At 51.7% G+C, this 23,993-nt stretch overlaps 1 protein-coding gene across 1 annotated transcript in view; it reads left to right on the top strand.

The window, feature by feature from the left end:
* Positions 1-23,993, top strand: part of LOC144597534 (uncharacterized) — an 84,048-nt gene that overhangs the window by 7,656 nt on the left and 52,399 nt on the right. The window contains exon 2 of the mRNA XM_078407013.1: positions 22,778-22,832. Within this exon, the coding sequence (XP_078263139.1) occupies positions 22,778-22,832 (55 nt within the window). The remainder of the gene's footprint in view (positions 1-22,777; positions 22,833-23,993) is intronic.

Genomic DNA, 23,993 nt, shown 5'->3' on the forward strand with positions numbered 1-23,993 from the left:
CCTCCTCCTGCACCTATTTTCCATGTTTCTATGTCTATTGTCACGTGTACCGAGGTACAGTGAATAGCTTTTGTTGTGTGCTAACCAGTTAGCGGAAAGACTGTACAAATCGAGCCGTCCACAGTGCGTAGATACATGATAAGGGAAGATCTTTTAGTGCACGAACGTTTCTTATAGTTAAAGTAAGAAATGTTGCTGTAAGAGTGGAGATTTAAGAGGGTGTATCGATTGTAATATGTGATTGTAGATCTGTCTCTGTGGCTAGTACGCAAATAGTCAGCTGGCAAGTTGGCGTTGAGATCATTTGCAAATTAGATCATTTCCTTTTGGCCCCACACATGCTATCTCATGGCTCAACCTCTCCCATGGCACCACTTCAAGTCCAGGCGACTTTAGTTTAGCTTAGATCTTAGTTTAGTTTAGAGATACTGCATGAAAACAGACCGTTCGGCCCTCTGAGTCCATGTCGACCAGCGATCCCCACACACACACACACACACACACACACACACACACACACACACACACACACACACTATCCTACACCCACTAGGGACACTAGAGCCTTACAGCGAATGCAGCGCCGGAGACCCGGGTTCCATCCCGATTACGCGTGCTGTCTGTACGGAGTTTGTACATTCTCCCCGTGACCTGCGTGGGTTTTCTCCGAGATCTTCGCTTTCCTCCCGCACTCCAAAGACGTGCAGGTTTGTAGGTTAATTGGCTTGGTAATTGTAAAAATTGTCCCTGGTGGGTGTAGGATAGTGTTAATGTGCGTGGATCGCTGGTCGGCGCGGACCCGGTGGGCCGAAGGGCCTGTTTCCGCGCTGCATCTCTAAACGTACACTATACCTACACACACTGGGGACAATGTACAATTATACCAAGCCAATTAACCTACAAACCTGCACGTCTTTGGAGTGCGGGAGGAAACCGGAGCACCCGGAGAAAAACCACGCAGGTCACGGGGAGAACGTACAAACTCCGCACAGACCGCGCCCGTAGTCGGGATGGAACCCGGGTCTCTGGCGCTGTGAGGCAGCAACTCTACCGCTGCGCCACCGTGCCGCCCCGCAAAGCTGCTTCGTGTCTTCCTGACTCTTATACTCAACGCCCGGACCGATGAAAGCAAGCGTGCCGTACGCCTTCATTACCACTCTATCTACTTGTGTTGCCCAATCCCACTTTCTGGGAGCTGTTGTTCGTGCGCCCCACCATTCCCTCTGTACATCATTGCGGTACAGGGACGTGGACGTTCTGAATACCGTGCAGCTAAACGGTTAAACGCGACATTCGGTGCGATTTCACCCCCACAATCTCAGCGCCAGATTCCCCACTCCATCTGCTGTTCCCGTTCCTCCCGAGCTGGTTTCCATTTCGCAAACCTCGGCCGCTGCCAAACGGAATATTAATAGTTGGTTTCTGTGGGAATAGATGCAAATATTTGACCTTGTCGGCTCCATTCAATCCAGCATGAACTAATCAAGGAAGAGAGAGAGAGAGAGAGAGAGATACAGAGAGAGGGAGAGGGAGCCCAGCGAGGGAGAATGTGAATGAAACGCGCTCTCTAACAAATGGTGAATCTTTCTCTTTGTGGTTCAGGATGGGTCTTGGACGAGGCGTACACTTCTGTTTCTGAAAGGGAGTTATTTATTGGGGACTGTGGGAAATGTGGACTGTGAAGGACTGGACTGCAATGCCAGCACTTTTCTCAGCACGATCTCAAATGTTCCGGTCTGTAGTAACCACTTTCGAGTGGTGTGTGATCGTTGCTAACTCAAGTTGGAACCAAGATGGACGTGAGATGTTGGAGGACAGAGAGGCCCCAGGGTGCAGGGACACGCAGGTAGACAGGGTGGTGAAGAAGGCACTCAGAGTGCCTGCCATCATTGGCTCGAGTATTGAGTACAGCAGTTGTATCATAGACAATAGACAATAGGTGCAGGAGGAGGCCATTCAAGCCAGCACCGCCATCACTGTGATCATGGCTGATCATTCTCAATCAGTACCCCGTTCCTGCCTTCTCCCCATACCCCCTGACTCCACTATCCTTTAGAGCTCTATCTAACTCTCTCTTGAAAGCATTCAGAGAATTGGCCTCCACTGCCTTCTGAGGCAGAGAATTCCACAGCTTCACAACTCTCTGGGTGAAAATGTTTTTCCTCATCTCCGTTCTAAATGGCCTACCCCTTATTCTTAAACTGTGTGGCCCCTGGTTCTGGACTCCCCCAACATCGGGAACACGTTTCCTGCCTCTAGCGTGTCCAATCCCTTAATAATCGTATATGTTTCTCCCTCTCATCCTTCTAAATTCCAGCGTGTACAAACCCAGTCGCTCCATTCTTTCAACGTACGACAGTCCCGCCATCCCGGGAATTAACCTGCTGAGCCTACGTTGGTGAGGCCACGTTTGGAGCACTGTGTGCAGTTCAGGCCACCCTACTATCGGAAGGATGTCCTTAAACTCCCACCCCGGTCACTCCTCCCTCTCCCCGCTCCTGTCGGGCAGAAGGTACAGAAGCTTGAAAGCGCGCACCACCAGACTCAGGAACAACTTCTTCCCCTCTGTTATCAGGCTTCTGAACGGCCCTTCCATAAACTAGGGTACTGTCCGATTCACCTCTACCCCATTGCGGACATTGAACTTTGTCTGTGGAACTGATGCGCTACAATGCTGAGAACTATATTCTGCACTCTATATCTCCCCCTTTGCTCTACCTGTTGTTCTTGAGTTTAGCTTGATTGTATTTATGGGACCTGTTTGGATCGCATTCAGAACAAAGCTTTTCACTGTACCTCGGCACATGTGACAATGGTAATAAACCTAAAACTAAAACAAAGGAGGTTAAACAAAGATTTTAAGTATGTTGCCGGGGTTGGAGGGGTTGAGTTGTGAGGGGGGGCTGGATGGGAGGTGGAGGCCAGGTCAGTGGGTATTTCTAAGGCGGAGATTGATAGATTCTTGATTAGTACGGGTGTCAAGGGTTATAGAGAGGAGGCAGAAGAATGGGGTTAAAAGGGAGAGATAGATCAGCCATGCGGAGTAGACTCGATGGGCCGAATGGCCTAATTCTGCTCCTATGACTTATGAACTTATGAACCTCCATGCTGTGTACAGTCGCCAACTGTCCCGTATTAGCCGGGACATCCCATATTTTCGGCTAAATTTGTTTGTCCCGTACGGGACCGCCCTTGTCCCGTATTAGGCCCAGGGGGCGCTGTAGGCCGGGACACTGTAGGCCCGAACAGTGTAGGCCCGGACACTGTAGGCCCGGACAGAGTATGCCTGGACAGTGTAGGCCCGGACTCTGTAGGCCCGGACAGTGTAGGCCCGGACACTGTAGGCCCGGATACTGTAGGCCCGGACACTGTAGGACCGGACACTGTAGGCCCGGACTCTGTAGGCCCGGACTCTGTAGGCCCGGACAGTGTAGGCTAACGAGTGTGTTCGGGGAGCGGGGCCGAGTGGGTTCGCCAAACAGAGGTTTCGTGGCAACCCGCCTCCCGACCCGAGCGGCCGCCATTGGTGGAGCGGGAGCACGTGGCCGCTGGTTGGGTGAGGTCATGTGAGGCGCGGGGCGGTGACGTCACCTATTTTCCATTATTTGGGAGTGAGGAAGTTGGCACCCCTAATGCTGTGTGACTTTATAATGATCACGGTGGCGCAGCGGTAGAGTTGCTGCTTTACAGCGAATGCAGCGCCGGAGACTCAGGTTCGATCCCGACTACGGGCGCCGTCTGTACGGAGTTTGTACGTTCTCCCCGTGACCTGCGTGGGTTTTCTCCGAGATCTTCGGTTCCCTCCCACACTCCAAAGACGTACAGGTTTGTAGGTTAATTGGCTGCGCAAATGTAAAAATTGTCCCTAGTGGGTGTAGGATAGTGTTGATGTGCGGGGATCGCTGGGCGGCGCGGACCCGGTGGGCCGAAGGGCCTGTTTCTGCGCTGTATCTCTTTAAAAAAAAAAAGTCACAACCATCCTACCACAATCAGAGAGCAGTGCTGAACTACGATCTACCTCATTGGAGACCCTTGGACTATCCTTGATCGGACTTTACTGGCTTTACCTTGCATTAAACGTTATTCCCTTTATCCTGTATCTGTACACTGTGGACGGCTCAATTGTAGTCGCGTGTTGTCTTTCTGCTGACTGGTTAGCACGCAAAAAAAGCTTTTCACAGTCGTAAGGTCATGAGTAATAGGGGTAGAATTAGGCCAATCGGCCCAAGTCTACTCCGCCATTCAATCGAGGCTGATCTATCTCTCCCTCCTAACCCCATTCTCCTTCCTTCTCCCCATAACTAATCGAGAATCTATCTATCTCTGCCTTAAAAATATCCACTGACTTGGCCTCCACAGCCTCCTGTGGCAAAGAATTCCACAGATTCACCGCCCTCTGACTAAAGAAATTCCTCCCCATCTCCTTCCTAAAAGAACGTCCTTTAATTCTGAGGCTGTGCCCTCTGGTCCTAGACTCTCCCACTAGTGGAAACATCCTCTCCACATCCACTCTGTCCAGGCCGCTCACTGAACCTCGGTACACATGACAATAAACTAAGCTGAACCTAAATCTGAGCTGAGCTTGTTTTCTTCTGCCCTCCACCTGAGCTTTGGCTGTTTACGGGTTCCTCGGTTGTCACCTGGGTCCCAGGTACACCTGAGGTTTACACCTGAGGTTTACACCAGTGTTCACTGGAGATCTGACGGTGTGGGGAAAGGAAGTGTACACGCGCGGAAAAAAGTGAGGGAGGCGTGCAAGCATGCAACTGGATGCTCCTAAACAGCAGGCACTGATGGTTCGATTCTAGGCCCTGCAATCCCCGGGGCTCAGTACTGGAATACATAAGGAAGGTTCCTGGTGTGATAGGAACAGAATTAGGCCATTCGACCCATCAAGTCTACTCCCCCATTCAATCATGGCTGATCTATCTCTCCCTTCTAACCCCATTCTCCTGCCTTCTCCCCATAACCTCTGACACCCGCACTAATCAAGAATCAACCTACCTACCTACCTACCTACCTACCTACCCACCTACCCACCTACCCACCTACCCGCCTACCCGCCTGCCCGCCTGCCCGCCTGCCCGCCTGCCCGCCTGCCCGCCTGCCCGCCTGCCCGCCTGCCCGCCTGCCCGCCTGCCCGCCTGCCCGCCTGCCCGCCTGCCCGCCCACCGACCGCCCACCCACCCACCCACCCACCCACCCACCCACCTACCTACCTACCTATCTCTGCCTTAAAGATATCCATTGAGTTGGTTTGGGAAAGAACTGCACATGCTGGTTGAAACCGAAGATAGACACAAAACTCCCTCTCCTCCCCTCTCCCATCGGGCAAGAGGTACAGAAGTGTGAAAACGCACACCTCCAGATTCAGGGACAGTTTCTTCCCGGCTGTTATCAGGCAACTGAACCATCCTATCACCATCTAGAGAGTAGTCCTGACCTCCCATCTATCTCATTGGTCAGACTTTGCTGGCAGCGGTAGAGTTGCCGCCTTACAGCGAATGCAGCGCCGGAGACTCAGGTTCCATCCTAACTACGGGTGCTGTCTGTACGGAGTTTGTACGTTCTCCCCGTGACCTGCGTGGGTTTTCCCGAGATCTTCGGTTTCCTCCCACACTCCAAAGACGTACAGGTATGTAGGTTAATTGGCTGGGTAAATGTAAAAATTGTCCCTAGTGGGTGTCGGATAGTGTTAGTGTGCGGGGATCGCTGGTCGGCGCGGACTCAGCGGGCCGAAGGGATTGTTTCCGCGCTGTATCTCTAAACTAAAGTAAACTAAACTAAACTAAATACTATGTGTCCACTCTGGTTAGGGTTGCCAACTGTCCCGTATTAGCCGGGACATCCCGTATTTTGGGCTAAATTGGTTTGTCCCGTATGGGACCGCCCTTGTCCCGTATTAGGCCGGGATGGCGCTTTAGGCACGGACACTGTAGGTCCAGACACTGTAGGCCTGAACAGTGTAGGCCCGGACACTGTAGGCCCCGGACACTGTAGGCCCGGACACTGTAGGCCTGAACAGTGTAGGCACGGACACTGTAGGCCCGGACACTGTAGGCCCGGACACTGTAGGTCCAGACACTGTGGGCCCGCTCACTGTGGGCCCGGACACTGTAGGCCCGGACACTGTAGGCCCGGACACTGTGGGCCGGACACTGGGGGCCCGGACACTGTGGGCCCGGACACTGTAGGCCCGGACACTGTGGGCCCGGACACTGTGGGCCCGCTCACTGTGGGCCCGCTCACTGTAGGCCCGGACACTGTAGGCCTGGACACTGTAGGCCTGGACACTGTAGGCCCGGGCACCGCCTAACGGAGGTTGCATAGCAACCCACCTCCCGGCCCGGGCGGCCGCCATTGGTGGAGCGGGAGCAAGTGTCCGCAGGCTGGGTGAGGTCACGTGGGGCGCGGGGCGGTGATGTCACCCTTTGTCCCTTATTTGGGAGTGAGGAAGTTGGCAACCCCTAACTCTGGTACCACCATACCTTCCCTGCAGGTGAGCTCCTGTTCATAAAGACCAATAAATTTGACAACTGTCTCCCCACGCCCCAAGAATAAATAACACAAGTGAGTCGCTCCACAACCCTGCCTGCTCATGTGGTTCGGTGGCCCTGCCTTCACTCAAGAAGAGCCGTGTATATCTTTGTCTGTATTGAGTTTACATCTTGTTTAAAGGAGGAAGCTTGGCGTTCTTTGCCAAACCCAGCTTTGGGAAGCACCCACAGAACCTCTGTGATAGGATCAAGGTAAACAGAACAAAGTGTTCCGACTCCAGCTAGTTTGTTAAGATGGGGCTTTCCACAAACACTGCCATGAAAGACTTGGACTGTGTTCCCTGGAACGTCAGATGTTGAGGGAAGACCTTAGTTTAGTTTAGTTTAGTTAAACATAGAAACATAGAAAATAGAGCCAGCACCGCCATTCATCATCATATCATCATATATATACAGCCGGAAACAGGCCTTTTCGGCCCTCCAAGTCCGTGCCGCCCAGTGATCCCCGCACATTAACACTATCCTACACCCACTAGGGACAATTTTTACATTTACCCAGCCAATTAACCTACATACCTGTACGTCTTTGGAGTGTGGGAGGAAACCGAAGATCTCGGAGAAAACCCACGCAGGTCACGGGGAGAACGTACAAACTCCTTACAGTGCAGCACCCGTAGTCAGGATCGAACCTGAGTCTCCGGCGCTGCATTCGCTGTAAAACAGCAACTCTACCGCTGCGCCACCGTGCCGCAATATGGTCATGGCTGATCATCCACAATCAGTACCCCGTTCCTGCTTTTCCCCCCATATCCCTTGATTCCGTTAGCCCCAAGAGCTAAATTCACCCAGAGAGTTGTGAATTCGTGGAATTCTCTGCCACAGAAGGCAGTGGAGGCCAATTCACTGGATGGATTTAAAAGAGAGTTAGATAGAGCTCTCGGGGCTAGTGGAATCAATGGTTATGGGGAGAAGGCAGGCACGGGTTACTGATTGTGGACGATCAGCCATGATCACAATGAATGGTGGTGCTGGTTCGAAGGGCCAAATGGCTTCCTCCTGCACCTATTTTCTATGTTTCTAACTCTCTCTTGACACCGTCCGGGCCTACAGTGTCTGGGCCTACAGTGTCCGGGCCTACAGTGTCCGGGCCTACAGTGTCCGGGCCTACAGTGTCCGGGCCTACGGTGTCCAGGCCTACGGTGTCCGGGCCTACGGTGTCCGGGCCCACGGTGTCCGGGCCTACAGTGCCAAGGCCTACTGCGTCTGGCCCTACAGTGTCCGGGCCCACGGTGTCCGGGCCTACAGTGTCTGGGCCTACAGCGTCCGGGCCTACAACGCCGTCCGGGCCTAATATGGGACAAGGGCGGTCTCGTGCAGGACAAACCGCTTCAGCCCAAAATACGGGATGTCCCGGCTAATACGGGACAGTTGGCGACCTCCTCAAAGCCCACCAGCAATGGGAACCAATGTGGAGCAAATCACAAAGTTTAATCCAGTTTTGTTCAGTTTATTTTTGTCATTGCCATTTTTTTTAAACAAGGAGACAATTTTTGTTCACTGACTCATTCTCTGCATAGTCATGTAATTGTGGAAACGCCCACTCCCTGACCTCCTTTCATCCATCTATCAGGCCAACACTGCTGTTTAAAGTATCTACTGTATCCGCTGTTCCAGGTGTCAACTTCTCTACATCAGCGAGACCAAACGCAGGCTCGGCGATCGTTTCGCTCAACACCTCCGCTCAGTCCCCCTTAACCAACCTGATCTCCCAGTGGCTCAGCACTTCAACTCCCCCTCCCACTCCCAGTCTGACCTTTCTGTCCTGGGCCTCCCCCATTGTCAGAGTGAGGCCCAGCGCAAATTGGAGGAACAGCACCTCATATTTCACTTGGGTAGTTTACAGCCCAGCGGTATGAACACTGACTACTCTAACTTCAGATAGTCCCTGCTTTCCCTCTCTATCCCCTCCCCCTTCCCAGTTCCCCCACGAGTCTTCCTGCCTCTGTCTACATCCTATCTTTGTCCCGCCCCCTCCCCTGACATCAGTCTGAAGAAGGGTCTCGACCCGAAACGACACCCGTTCCTTCTCTCCCGAGATGCTGCCTGACCTGCTGAGTTACTCCAGCATTGTGTGTCTACTGCTGTTTAAAGCATCTTTAAACTTTATTTTAGACTTTAGAGATACAGCATGGAAACAGGCCATTTGGCCCCCCAAGTCCACACTGAGTAGTGATCGCCCCATACACTAGCACTATCCTACACACACGTGGGACAATTTACAATTTACAGAAGCCAATTAAATGGAATTCTCTGCCTCAGAAGGCAGTGGAGGCCAATTCTCTGAATGCATTCAAGAGAGAGCTAGATAGAGCTCTTAAGGATAGCGGAGTCAGGGGGTATGGGGAGAAGGCAGGAACGGGGTACTGATTGAGAATGATCAGCCATGATCACATTGAATGGCGGTGTTGGCTCGAAGGGCCGAATAGCCTCCTCCTGCACCTATTGTCTATTGTCTAAATTAAAAGCCGCACGTCTTTGGAGTGTGGAAGGAAACCAGAGCGCCCGGAGAAAACCCACGCAGGTCACGGGGAGAACGTACAAATTCCGTACAGACAGCGCCCGTAGTCGGGATGGAACCCGGGTCTCCGGCGCTGCATTCGCTGTGAGGGCGTGCAGCGTAGGTTCACTTGGTTAATTCCCGGAATGGCGGGACTGTCGTATGTTGAAAGGCTGGAGCGATTGGGCTTGTATACACTGGAATTTAGAAGGATGAGGGGGGATCTTATTGAAACATATAAGATAATTAGGGGATTGGACACATTAGAGGCAGGAAACATGTTGGGGGAGTCCAGAACAAGGGGCCACAGTTTAAGAATAAGGGGTAGGCCATTTAGAACGGAGATGAGGAAGAACTTTTTCAGTCAGAGAGTGGTGAAGGTGTGGAATTCTCTGCCTCAGAAGGCAGTGGAGGCCAGTTCGTTGGATGCTTTCAAGAGAGAGCTGGATAGAGCTCTTAAGGATAGCGGAGTGAGGTCCGGTTTCCTCCCACACTCCAAAGACGTGCGGGTTTGTGGGTTAATTGGCTTGGTAAGAAAAAACAAATTGTCCCTAGTGTGTGTGTAGGATAGTGTTAGTGTGCGGGGATCGCTGGTCGGCGCGGACCCGGTGGGCCGAAGGGCCTGTTTCCGCGCTGTATCTCTAAAACTAAACTAAACTAAATAACAGTCGTAGGTAGTTACCCAGGGGAACAGCATAGGCCTGTGCTGAGTACACCCAAATTCCATACTGAGTACACCCAAATTAATTAATGCTCAGCTAAGAAACCTCCCGACACGCCCTCCAGCATTCATTACATGTGGGGACTTGTTTCCCAGGAATCATTTGATGAGTTAGATTATACTCTGGGGAATTTTGCACGCCAATTATTAAGTTACATGATGTGGAGTCTATACTTTCAAAATAATGATTTTGAGCCGATAGAAACATAGAAAAATAGGTGCAGGAGGAGGCCATTTGGCCCTTCGAGCCAGCACCGCCATTCATTGTGATCACGGCTGACCATCCACAATCAGTAACCCGTGCCTGCCTTCTCCCCATATCCCTTGATTCCACTAGCCCCTAGAGCTCTATCTAACTGTCTTTTAAATTCATCCAGTGATTTGGCCTCCACTGCCCTCTATGGCAGAGAATTCCACAAATTCACAACTCTCTGGGTGAAGTTTCTTCTCACCTCAGTTTTAAATGGCCTCCCCTTTATTATTAGACTGTGTGGCCCCTGGTTCTGGACTCCCCCAACATTGGGAACATGTTTCCTGCATCTGGCTTGTCCAGTCCTTTTATAATTTTATAAGTTTCTATAAGATCCCCTCTCATCCTTCTAAACTCCAGTGAGTTCAACAGAGTAAACATGAGTCAAGGAGTCATAGAGCACAAGGCCCTTCGGCCCAAGATGTCCTATACTATGCCATTCTAGGTTCTGCAGAGTTGGTCATGCTGTCGTACAGTGTGGAAACAGGCCCTTCGGCCCAACTTGCCCACACTGACCAAGAATAAGGGGTAGGCCATTTAGAACGGAGATGAGGAAAAACTTTTTCAGTCAGAGAGTTGTGAATCTGTGGAATTCTCTGCCTCAGAAGGCAGTGGAGGCCAATTCTCTGAATGCATTCAAGAGAGAGCTGGATAGAGCTCTTAAGGATAGCGGAGTCAGGGGGTATGGGGAGAAGGCAGGAACGGGGTACTGATTGAGAATGATCAGCCATGATCACATTGAATGGCGGTGCTGGCTCGAAGGGCCGAATGGCCTCTTCCTGCACCTATTGTCTATTGTTCTCCCCGTGACCCGCGTGGGTTTTCTCCGGGCGCTCCGGTTTCCTTCCACACTCCAAAATCGTGCGGGTTTGTCGGTTAAATTGTCGCCAGTGTGTAGGATAGTGTTAGTGTGCGGGGATCGCTGGGCGGCGCAGACTCGGTGGGCCGAAGGGCCTGTTTCCCTGCTGTATCTCTGAACTCCAAAGTCTCAAGTATGACCTCCAAGGAGGGGATGGACGTACTTGGATTCTTTTCTCTGGAACGTCAGAAACCGGGAACACTTGATGGAAGCCGTGATCTTACAGAAGTTCCTTCTGACACGATGCGATACGAAACGATATAACTTTATTTATCCCAGGTGGGAAATTGCTCTGCCAACAGTCTAGAATTATAAAAGGACTGGACAAGCTAGATGCAGGAAAAATGTTCCCAATGTTGGGGGAGTCCAGAACCAGGGGCCACACAGTCTAAGAATAAAGGGGAGGCCATTTAAAACTGAGGTGAGAAAAAAACATTTTCACCCAGAGAGTTGTGAATTTGTGGAATTCTCTGCCACAGAGGGCAGTGGAGGCCAATTCACTGGATGGATTAACAAGAGAGTTAGATAGAGCTCTAGGGGCTAGTGGAATCAGGGGGTATGGGGAGAAGGCAGGCACGGGTTACTGATTGTGGATGATCAGCCATGATCGCAATGAATGGCGGTGCTGGCTCGAAGGGCCAAATGGCCTCCTCCTGCACCTATTGTATATGTTTCTATGTAACGGTCATAAAACACAAGACACGTGAAACATGACATTAAAGTGACTTGTGGAAAGCATTGGGGATGTGCAAAGATTGGGGGGGGGTGGGGGACACACAAAGATTGCAGACTGTCGTACATTGAAAGACTGGAGCGACTGGGCTTGTACACACTGGAATTTAGAAGGATGAGGGGGGATCTTATTGAAACATATAAGATTTTGAAGTGGTTGTACAGGCTTGATGCCTTCTCCCCATATCCCCTGACGAGGTTAGATAGAGCTCTTAACGTTAGCGGAGTCAGGGGGTATGGGGAGAAGGCAGGAACGGGGTACTGATTGTGGATGGTCAGCCATGATCACATTGAATGGTGGTGCTGGCTCGAAGGGCCGAACGCACCTGTTGTCTATTGTCTATTAATCTTGATGCAGAGTCCACATAAAGCTGCTTTTCCCTGCGTTGCTTCCAGTTTGCGCCACGTCAGAATAAACGTAACAAGGTTCACATGCTGCACAGTCAGTCAGTCCGTCATCATTTATGAATTCTTTTCCCCCCCCCCCTTCCACTGAGAAAATGAAAGGCGCCTTGCTCCGTTACTGAGCGATAACGTGCCAGGCTTGCTAAATGCAAGCTTCCACAACAAAGGATTGTGTTTAATCCACCAGCAGCTCGGAATAAGCTGATGTTAAATAATTTGGTCTCCAAATTTGAGGAAGGATATTCTTGTTATTGAGGGCGTGCAGCGTAGGTTCACTAGGTTAATTCCCGGAATGGCGGGACTGTCATATGTTGAAAGACTGGAGCGACTAGGCTTGTATACACTGGAATTTAGAAGGATGAGAGGAGATCTTATCGAAACATATAAGATTATTAAGGGGTTGGACACATTAGAGGCAGGAAACATGTTCCCGATGTTGGGGGAGTCCAGAACCAGGGGCCATAGTTTAAGAATAAGGGGTCGGCCATTTAGAACGGAGATGAGGAAAAACTTTTTCAGTCAGAGAGTTGTGAATCTGTGGAATTCTCTGCCTCAGAAGGCAGTGGAGGCCGATTCACTGGATGCATTCAAGAGAGAGCTAGATAGAGCTCTTAAAGATAGCGGAGTGAGGGGGTATGGGGAGAAGGCAGGAACGGGGTACTGATTGAGAATGATCAGCCATGATCACATTGAATGGCGGTGCTGGCTCGAAGGGCCGAATGGCCTCCTCCTGCACCTATTGTCTATTGTCTATTAATTCACTTTTTACTCCTTTCTTTTTGCTTTTCTTTCATTTCTTAATTCTATATCTCTCTACATCGCCGTCTATATGTCTCGTTCCCCTCTCCCCTGACTCTCAGTCTGAAGAAGGGTCTCGACCCGTTACGTCACCCATTCCTTCTCTCCAGAGATGCTGCCTGTCCCGTTGAGTTTAGTTTAGTTTTAGAGATACAGCGTGGAAACAGGTCCTTCGGCCCACCGGGTCCGCGCCGCCCAGCGATTCCCGCACATTAACACTGTCCTAAACCCACTAGGGACAATTTTTACATTTACCAAGCCGATCAACCTACAAACCTGCACGTCTTTGGAGTGTGGGAGGAAACCGAAGATCTCAGAGAAAACCCACGCAGGTCACGGGGAGAACGTACAAACTCCGTACAGACAGCACCCGTAGTCGGGATGGAACCCGGGTCTCCGGCGCTGCATTCGCTGTAAGGCAGCAACTCTACCGCTGCGCCACCGTGATCGCCCAAAACTCCAGCATGTTGTGTATATCTTTGGAGATTAGTTTAACTTGGCAGAGTTCAGCATGGATACTGTGGGCCGAAGGGCCTGTTCCTGTGCTGTACTGTTCTATGTTTCAGGACTCTATGACTGTGGTTCCCACAACTCAGCGGGTCAGGCAGCATCTCTGGAGAGAAGGAATGGGTGACGTTTCTTGTCGAGACCCTTCTTCAGAGTCTGAAGGAGGGTCTCGACCCGAAACGTCACCCATTCCTTCTCTCCAAAGATGCTGCCTGACCCGCTGAGTTACTCCAGCATTTTGTGTCTATCCTCGGTTTAAACCAGCATCTGCAGTTCCTTCATACACATTTAGTTGAGGTTGGTGATAGTTCAGCCTGCCTTCATGTTCGGCACAGACACTGTGGGCCGAATGGCCTGCCCCTGTTTCGTGTAGACAGACACAAAAATGCTGGAGTAACTCAGCGGGACAGGCAGCATCTCTGGGGAGATGGAGTGAGTCACGTTTCTAGTCGAGACCCTTCTTCAGACCTGACCCAAAACGTCACCCGTTCCTTCTCTCCAGAGATGCTGCCTGTCCCGCTTTTTTGTGTCTCTTCTCAGTGTTAAAACTCTCAGCCATGTTTCCATCAGCGTAAAATGTGGTGCGATGCTTCAAAACATTTGGACAATTGGATATTAGTGTACAGTTCCTTTCTCCCACATTACAGCAATGATGTGGAGGCTTTAGAGTGGGTGCAGAGGAGGTTAGAAACATAGAAACATAGAAAATGGGTGCAGGAGGAGGCCATTCGGCCCTTCCAGCCAGCACCGCCATTCATTGTGATCATGGCTGATCATCCACAATCAGTAACCCGTGCCTGCCTTCTCCCCATATCCACTAGCCCCTAGAGCTCTATCTAACTCTCTTTTAAATTCATCCAGTGAATCGGTCTCCACTGCCCTCTGTGGCAGAGAATTCCACAAATTCACAACTCTCTGGGTGGAAAAGTTCCTTCTCACCTCAGTTTTAAATGGCCTCCCCTTTATTCTTAGACTGTGTGGCCCCTGGTTCTGGACTCCCCCAACATTAGGAACATTTTTCCTGCATCTAGCTTGTCCAGTCCTTTTATAATTTTATACGTTTCTATAAGATCCCCTCTCATCCTTCTAAACTCCAGTGAATACAGCCCAGTCGTTCCAATCTTTCCTGATATGACAGTCCCGCCATCCCGGGGATTAACCTGGTGAACCTACGCTGCACTGCCTCAAAAACAAGGACGTCCTTCCTCAAATTAGGAGGCTGGATGAATCTAAACAGAGCTCTCATTAGGTTTACTGGAACGTTCTCTGGACTGGAGGGTGCGAGCTACAGGAAGCTCGGACAGACTTGGATGGGTTTCTTTGGAGCACTGGAGGTAGAGGGGAGACCTGATTTTAGAAGTTTATAAAATTACTGGACAAAGTGGACCCGTTGGGCCCAAACCTCTTCTGCATTGGTGCAGCACCTTGAATTGCCCCCCCTCCCCTCTCTCCTCAACCCCCCCTCCCCTCTCCCTTCACCCCCACTCCCCCCTTTCCCCTCCCTCCTCCCCTCCCCCTCCCCTCCTTTTAAACTTTAAAATGTGAATAACTTTAAAAATATAACACCGATTTCAATAAAACGACTAGCATTATCACTAAAGTGACGATGGTGGGTAAGGTGGGCCTAAAATTGTCGCGCTATAGTGTACCGTTTTGGCTGAAGTTCAGTCACAAACAAGATAACAAACGAGAGTTTTATTATATAGATGAGAGGCATAGATAAGGTTATTATATATTTTTTTTAGAGATACAGCGCAGAAACAGGCCCTTCGGCCCACCGGGTCCGCGCCGCCCAGCGATCCCCGCACATTAACACTATCCTACACCCACTAGGGACAATTTTTTACATATTACACGTTCAATTAACCTACAAACCTGCACGTCTTTGGAGTGTGGGAGGAAATCGAAGATCTCGGAGAAAACCCACGCAGGTCACGGGGAGAACGTACAAACTCCGCACAGACGGCGCCCGTAGTCAGGATCGAACCTGAGTCTCCGGCGCTGCATTCACTGTAAGGCGGCAACTCTACCGCTGCGCCACCGTGCCGCCCTTCAGTCAGACAGTCAGTAACTTTTTCCCCAGTGTGGAAATGGCAAAGACTAGAGGGCACAGCTTTGAGGTGAGGGGGGGGGGGGCAAAGTTTAAAGGAGATGTGCGTGGCAGGGTTTTCTTTGGAGTGTCGTGGGGGACTGGAACGCGTTGCCAGGGGTGGTGGTGGTGGAGGCAGATACGATAGTGGCGTTAACGAGGCTTTTAGACAGGCACATGCACACCAGGGAATGGAGGCATACGGATCACATGCAGGCACAAGGGATTAGTTTATCCTGGCATCATGTTCCGCACGGATATTATTGCACTGATTTCCATAAAAGGACACACAGTGCTGGAGTAACTCAGCGTGCGTGCATGTTTATGTTTCATTTTATTTTATGTGGCTGTGTGTCTTGTTGCTTTTCACTTAGTGTGGCTGTATGGGAACTCACATTTCACTGTACCTTGGGTAGACACAGAATGCTGGAGTAACACAGCGGGTCAGGCAGCATCTCAGGAGAGAAGGAATGGGTCTCGACCCGAAACGTCACCCATTCCTTCCCTCCCGAGATCCTGCCTGACCCGCTGAGTTACTCCAGCATGTTGTGTCTACCTTCGATTGTAACCGGCATCTGCAGTGTTTTTTTCCTACATCTTTCACTCTACCTTAATTGGTGCATGTGACAATAAACTGAAGAAAGCCAATGGAATGTTGGCCTTCATAACAAGAGGAGTTGAGTTCAGGAGCAAAGAGGTCCTTCTGCAGTTGTACGGGGCCCTAGTGAGACCGCACCTGGAGTACTGTGTGCAGTTTTGGTCTCCAAAGTTGAGGAAGGATATTCTTGCTATTGAGGGCGTGCAGCCTAGGTTTACTAGGTTAATTCCCGGAATGGCGGGACTATCATATGTTGAAAGACTGGAGTGGCTAGGCTTGTATACACTGGAATTTAGGGGATTTTATCGAAACATATAAGATTATTAAGGGGTTGGACACGTTAGAGGCAGAAAACATGTTCCCAATGTTGGGGGAGTCCAGAACCAGGGGCCACAGTTTAAGAATAAGGGGTAGGCCATTTAGAACGGTGATGAGGAAAAACTTTTTCACTCAGAGAGTTGTGAATATGTGGAATTCTCTGCCTCAGAAGGCAGTGGAGGCCAATTCTCTGAATGCATTCAAGAGAGAGCTAGATAGAGCTCTTAAGGATAGCGGAGTCAGGGGGTATGGGGAGAAGGCAGGAACGGGGAACTGATTGAGAATGATCAGCCATGATCACATTGAATGGTGGTGCTGGCTCGAAGGGCCAAATGGCCTCCTCCTGCACCTATTATCTATTGTTACTCCAGCATTTTTGTGTCTATCTTCACAATACTCCAAACACAGCCTGACCAAAGCCCTGTCCGACTTTCTGACTCTTGTACTCAAAGCCCCGACCAATGAAGGCAAACATACCATGTGCCTTCTTTACCATCTACTTGTGTTGCCACAGTCAGGGAGTTGGGGACTATTGTTTAAGTCATACAGCATGGAGCAGGCCCTTCGGCCCACCGAGTCCACGCCGACTAGCGACCATCCCTGTAGCAATATCTTACACACAGCGTTTGTCCGCATTGGGCCTGTATTCGCTGGAGTTTAGAAAGAATGAGGGGGGACCTCATTGAAACGTACAAAATAGTGAAAGGCTTGGATACAGTGGATGTGGAGAGGATGTTTCCACTAGTGGGAGAGTCTAGGATCAGAGGGCATAGCCTCAGAATTAAAGGACGTTCTTTTAGGAAGGAGATGAGGAGAAATGGCTTTAGTCAGAGGGTGGTGAATCTGTGGAATTCTTTGCCACAGACGGCTGAGGAGGCCAAGTCAGTGGAAATATTTAAGGCAGAGATAGATAGATTCTTGATTAATACGGGTGTCAGAGGTTATGGGGAGAAGGCAGGAGAATGGGGTTAGGAGGGAGATAGAACAGCCGTGATGTGAATGGTGGAGTAGACTTGATGGGCCGAATGGCCTAATTCTACTCCTATCACTTATGACCTCATGAACACTGGGGACAATTTACAGTCTATATCCAAAACTCTCGTGTGTTTGTTTATTTGTGATCGAACTACAGCCAAAACAGCACACGACAGCTTGACAATTTTAGGCCCACCTTACTCACCGTCATCGGTTTAATGGTAAAGAAAGTAGTTTTATTGAAATCGGTGTTATATTTTTTAAGTTATTCACATTTTAAAGTTTAAATCTATCTACTAGGGAGTGAGTGGGAGAGGGAGGGGGTGGGAGGTGGGGGAGGGGAGGAGAGATGGAGAGGAGGGGTGGGAAGGAGAGGGAGGTGGGGAGGGAGGGGGGAGGGAGGGAGGGAGAGGGTGAGGAGGGTGGATAAGGGGGGTTGAGGGGGAGGGGGAGAGGGAGGGGGAGGGAGGGAGAGGGGGAGGGAGGAAGAGAGGGAGGTGGGGGGAGAGGGGGAGGGAGGTGGGGGGAGGGAGAGAGGAGGTGGGGGGAGGGAGGGAGAGGGGGAGGGTGGGGGGAGGAGGGAGAGAGAGGGAGAGGGAGGTGGGGGGAGGGAGAGGGGGAGGGAGAGGGGGAGGGAGAGGGGAGGGAGGGAGGAGGGAGGAGGGAGGAGGGAAGGAGAGGGGGAGGGAGTGGGAGGGGGAGGGAGGGGGAGGGGGAGGGAGGGAGAGGGAGGGGAGGGAGGGGGAGGGGGAGGGAGGGGAGGGAGGGGGGAGGGAGGGAGGGGGAGGGAGAGGGGGAGGGAGGGGGAGGGAGGGAGGGGGAGGGAGGTGGGGTGAGGGAGAGAGGGAGGGTGGGGGAGGGAGGGAGAAGGGGAGGGAGGTGGGGGGAGGGAGCGGGGGAGTGGGGGGAGGGAGGGAGAGGGGGAGGATGGTGGATAAGGGGGGTCGAGGGGGATGGAGAGGGGGAAGGGGAGGGAGGGAGGTTGGGGGGGAGGGAGGGAGGGAGAGTGAGGTGGGGGGGGGAGGGGAGGGAGAGGGACATGGGGGGGAGGGAGAGGGGGAGGGAGAGGGGGAAGGGGGAGGGAGGGAGTTTGGGGGGAGAGGAGGGAGAGGGAGGTGGGGGGGAGGGAGGGAGAGGAGGTGGGGGGAGGGAGAGGGGGAGGAGAGGGGAAGGGGGAGGGAGGGAGGTTGGGGGGAGGGAGGGAGGGAGAGGGAGGTGGGGGGAGGGAGAGGGGGAGGGAGAGGGGAAGTTGGGGAGGGGGAGCATGGGGAGGAGAGGGTGCTGCACCAATGCAGGAGAGGTTTGGGCCCAACGGGTCCACTTGGTCTAGTTCTTACTCAAGCGATTACCCTACAAACCTGTTACGTGTGTGTGGGGGGGGAACCGGAGCACCCGGAGAAAACCCACGCAGGTCACGGGAGAACGTGCGAGCTTTGTACGGACAGCAACTGAGGTCAGGGCGGAGCCCGGGTCGGTGGCGCCATGAGGCGGCGTGTCTGCACGGGTCTGTAGCGCCATGAGGCGGCGTGTCTACACGGGTCTGTGGCTCCGTGAGGCGGCGTGTCTACACGGGTCCCTGGCGCCATGAGGCGGCGTGTCTACACGGGGCTGTGGCGCCGTGAGGCGGCGTGTCTACACGGGTCTGTGGCTCCGTGAGGCGGCGTGTCTACACGGGTCCCTGGCGCCATGAGGCGGCGTGTCTACACGGGGCTGTGGCGCCGTGAGGCGGCGTGTCTACACGGGTCTGTAGCGCCATGAGGCGGCGTGTCTACACGGGTCCCTGGCGCCGTGAGGCGGCGTGTCTACACGGGTCCCTGGCGCCATGAGGCGGCGTGTCTACACGGGTCCTGGCGCCGTGAGGTGGCGTGTCTACACGGGTCTGTAGCTCCGTGAGGTGGCGTGGCTACACGGGTCCGTGGCGCCGAGCCGCCATTGCTCTCCATGGAGGTGGGGATGGAAGGAGAGGCTAGGGCCTGGCGAGGGCAGCTGCCCACCTCAGTGCCCACCCTGCCTGCAACAATGGCCCCATGCCCAGTGGACATCATCTCCCATCGGTCTCCATGACTACCCCCCCCCACTCTTCTGACCTCAGTGCCGGGTGTCGCAGGTCAATGTTTTGTTAGCCAATCGAAGATCAAAGTGCCATCAATGGCAGCAAGCGGCAGCGGCCACTGAGATTTGGGGACAAAGGTTCGACTTTCTCCAGCAGCCCAAGCAGGGCGTTAGGCCGAGCAAACCGAGAGACACGTCCCCCCGAATGAGAAGCCTCATTCATTCAGAGAAGGCAATGCAAAGTAGATCGGAGCATGCTTGAGAATGGAGGACACCATGTTTGTGAGTAGATAGAGACAGAGTGCTGGAGTAACTCAGCGGGTCAATAGACAATAAACAATAGGAGTAGAATTAGGCCATTCGGCCCATCAAGTCTACTCCATTCGGCCCTTCAAGCCAGCACCGCCATTCAATGTGATCATGGCTGATCATTCTCAATCAGTACCCCGTTCCTGCTTTCTCCCCATAAGTCAGGCAGCATCTCTGGAGAACATGATAGGTGACGTTTCACAGAGTGCTGGAGTAACTCAGCGGGTCAGGCAGCATCTGTGGAGAACATGGATAGGTGACGTTTCACAGAGTGCTGGAGTAACTCAGTGGTCAGGCAGCATCTCTGGAGAAAAAGGATGGGTGATGTTTCGGGTTGAGACCCTTTTCTTCAGACTGAGAGTCAGGGGAGTGGTAGGATAAGGTGTGAAAACGAGAGATCAAAGAGGATGCAGTCCAAGGGTAATGTGGAATAGATCATTGTTAGCGAGGAGATGGTGTCACCAAGGTCGGTGTGGGAGTGGGAGGGGGAGTTGAAGTGCTGAGCCACCGGGAGATCAGGTAGGTTTAGGTGGACTGAGCGGAGGTGTTGAGCGAACGATCGCCGAGCCTGCGCTCGGTCTCACCGATATCTAGTGAGTACATTCTTCTTTGTTCAACAGTGGATGATATTCAGCGATTGGCTTCACAATCGCTCTGCAACTGGAGGAATAGGTAGACAGGGCTGTTCAGTGCAACGTTTGTGACTTTATTGGCTCCAAAACGTGGTGGCAATTGTGTACTGCCTCTGGTGAGGAGTGCTGTGTGATTTTACAGGGTTGGATGCAGAACGAAGCGTTTCACTGTACCTCTGGTACAGAGCGGCACGGTGGCGCAGCGGTAGAGTTGCCGCCTTACAGCGAATGCAGCGCCGGAGACTCAGGTTCGATCCCGACTACGGGCGCCGTCTGTACGGAGTTTGTACGTTCTCCCCGTGACCTGCGTGGGTTTTCTCCGAGATCTTCGGTTTCCTCCCACACTCCAAAGACGTACAGGTTTGTAGGTTAATTGACTGGGAAAAATGTAAAATAATTGTCCCTAGTGGGTGTAGGATAGTGTTAATGTGCGGGGATCGCTGGGCGGCGCGGACTCGGTGGGCCGAAGGGCCTGTTTCCGCGCTGTATCTCTAAATCTAAAATAAAAATCTAAAGTACAAACTACAGAGCGGAGGTGCAGAACCTGGCGGACTGGTGCTCTGAATACAACCTCTCCCTAAATACCACCAAGATCAAGGAGCTGATCATCAACTTCCGTAGGTCACATAACGGGGAATACGCCCCGATCTCTATCAACGGGGACAGTGTGGAGAGAGTGTCCAGCTTCAAGTTTCTGGGCACTCACATTTCGGAGGACCTAACATGGTCCAATAACACTGCTGCGCTGGTCAAGAAGGTACAGCAACGACTGTTCTACCTAAGAACACTGAAGAAGCTACCCCAACAGCTGCTGACGACCTTCTACCGCTGCACCATAGAGAGCATCCTAACACATGGCATCCCTGTGTGGTACCTCAGCTGCACGGAGGCAGAGAGGAAAGCTCTTCAGCGGGTAGTCCATAGAGCTCAGAGGACCATCGGAACACAGCTACCAGCCTTGGAGGGCATCTACAACACACGATGCCTCAGAAAAGCCACCAGCATCCACAAAGACTCTTCACACCCCTGCAACAGTCTGTTCGAACTTCTACCATCGGGCAGACGATACAAGGCCTTCTACGCCCGCACCTCCAGACTCAGGAACAGCTTCATCCCCAGGGCCATAGCTGCTATGAACCGGTCCTGCTGAGCCGGATGGTCACATCGCACAGTGAACCGGCACAGATCTACTTGCACTTTATTCTGTTTTAAAACTGTTCTAATTTATTTCATTGGGTTGTTTAAATTAATACTAACTAGCTAATGAATTTATTGCATCGTATGGGAGGCGCATTCCCAATCTCGTTGTACCCCTGTACAATGACAATAAAGATATATTGTATTGTGTGAATAAAGTATGTAGGAAAAAAAATACAGATGCTGGTTTAAATCGAAGGTAGACACAAAAAGCTGGAGAAACTCAGCAGGTCAGGCAACATCTCTGGAGAGAAGGAATGGGTGACGTTTCGGGTCGAGACCCTTCTTCAGACTGATGAAGGATCTCGACCCGAAACGTCACCCATTCCTTCTCTACCGAGATGCTTCGTGACCCGCTGAGTTAGTCCAGCTTTTTTGTGTCTACCTGAGAATAAAGTATCTTTCAATCACACAGCACGGAAACAGGCCATCACCTATCAATCTCAAGAGATGCTTCCTGAGGTGCTGAGTTACTCCAGCACATTGTGTCTTTTTTGTGTGTAAACCAGCACTTGCAGTTCCTTATTTCTACTAAAGTAGGAGCATTCTACTAAATGTTGAACCTTTATAAGGCTTTGGAGTAGCCACGAATGAAGCACAGAATCCGGTTTGGGTCACCTCATTGTATAGAAACATAGAAACCTAGAACATAGGTGCAGGAGGAGGCCATTTGGCCCTTCGAGACAGCACCGCCATTCATTGTGATCATGGCTGATCATCCACAATCAGTAACCCGTGCCTGCCTTCTCCCCATATCCCTTGATTCCACTAGCCCCTCGAGCTCTATCTAACTCTCTTTTAAATTCATCCAGTGATTTGGCCTCCACTGGCAGAGAATTCCACAAATTCACAACTCTGGGTGAAAAAGTTTTTTTCTCACCTCAGTTTGAAATGGCCTCCCCTTTATTCTTAGACTGTGGCCCCTGGTTCTGGACTCCCCCCAACATCGGGAACATTTTTCCTGCATCTAGCTTGTCCAGTCCTTTTATAATTTTATACGTCTCTCTATAAGATCCCCTCCCATCCTTCTAAACTTCAGTGAATACAAGCCCAGTCTTTCCAATCTTTCCTCGTATGACAGTCCCGCCATCCCGGGGATTAACCTGGTGAACCTACGCTGCACTGCCTCGATAGCAAGGAGGTCCTTCCTCAAATTAGGTGTCTAATGTCTGGCACTGCCCTGGGTGTGTGGGATGGGATGGGACGGTGTAGAGGGAACTTCAACCGTGTCTCATCCTGGTTTAATTGTAAAGATTAACATTGCCTCTCTCCCTGCCACAGGCTAAAGACGTGTATTTGCAGTTCATGAGAAAGCATTTCCATCAGAGAAAGACAGGTTAGTCATCAAAACTTACCTCATCGAAACGTACAGAACAGTGAAGGGCCTGCGTACAGAACAGTGAAGGGCCTGGATAGAGTGGGTGTGGGGAGGATGTTTCCACTAATGGGAGAGTCTAGGACCAGAGGGCACAGCCTCAGAATTAAAGGACGTTCCTTTAGGAAGGAGGATGAGGAGGCATTTCTTTAGTCAGAAGGTGGTGAATGCACAACAGACAATAGGTGCAGGCGGAGGCCATTCGGCCCGTCGAGCCAGCACCACCATTCAATGTGATCATGACTGATCATTCACAATCAGTACCCCGTTCCTGCCTTCTCCCCATACCCCCCTGACTCCGCTATCCTTAAGAGCTCTATCTAGCTCTCTCTTGAATGCATTCAGAGAATTGGCCTCCACTGCCTTCTGAGGCAGAGAATTCCACAGATTCACAACTCTGACAGAAAAAGTTTTTCCTCATCTCCATTCTAAATGGCCTACCCCTTATTCTTAAACTGTGGCCCCTGGTTCTGGACTCCCCCAACATTGGGAACATGTTCCCTGCCTCCAGCGTGTCCAATCCCTTAATAATATATGTTTCAATAAGCATCTGTAGAATTCTTTGCCACAGACAGCTGTGGAGGCCAAGTCATTTATAAGGCAGAGATTGATAGATTCTTGATTATTACGGGTGTCAGGGGTTATGGGGAGAAGGCAGGAGAATGGGGTTAGGAGGGAGAGATAGAACAGCCGTGATTGAATGGCGGAGTAGACTTGATGGGCCGAATGGCCTAATTCTGCTCCTACCACTTATGACCGTATGAACATTGTCAGTCATCTAACGGTATGGTCACTGAATGCTCCAATTTTAAGTAAATCCCCTTTCCCCTCTCCCACTATTTGTGTACACGATTCTCACAATCACAATTTACAGAGGTGAGGGGCGGGGGTGGAGGGGTGGGGTATGGGGGGGGGGGAGAAAGCCAGAGGAAAGATGGGGACGGGGCAAAGCCCGAACAAACACCTCTCGCCTGTATCCACCTATCACATGCCAGGCTTCGTCCCACCCACACCTCTCTTCCTGCTTTCTCCTCACCCCCACTCCCCCACAACAACCAGCCTGAAGAAGGGTCCCGGCATGAAACGTCACCTATCCATGTTCTCCACAGATGCTGCCTGACC

This window comes from Rhinoraja longicauda, chromosome 10 (genome assembly GCF_053455715.1).
Source record: "Rhinoraja longicauda isolate Sanriku21f chromosome 10, sRhiLon1.1, whole genome shotgun sequence".
Lineage (NCBI taxonomy): Eukaryota > Metazoa > Chordata > Chondrichthyes > Rajiformes > Arhynchobatidae > Rhinoraja > Rhinoraja longicauda.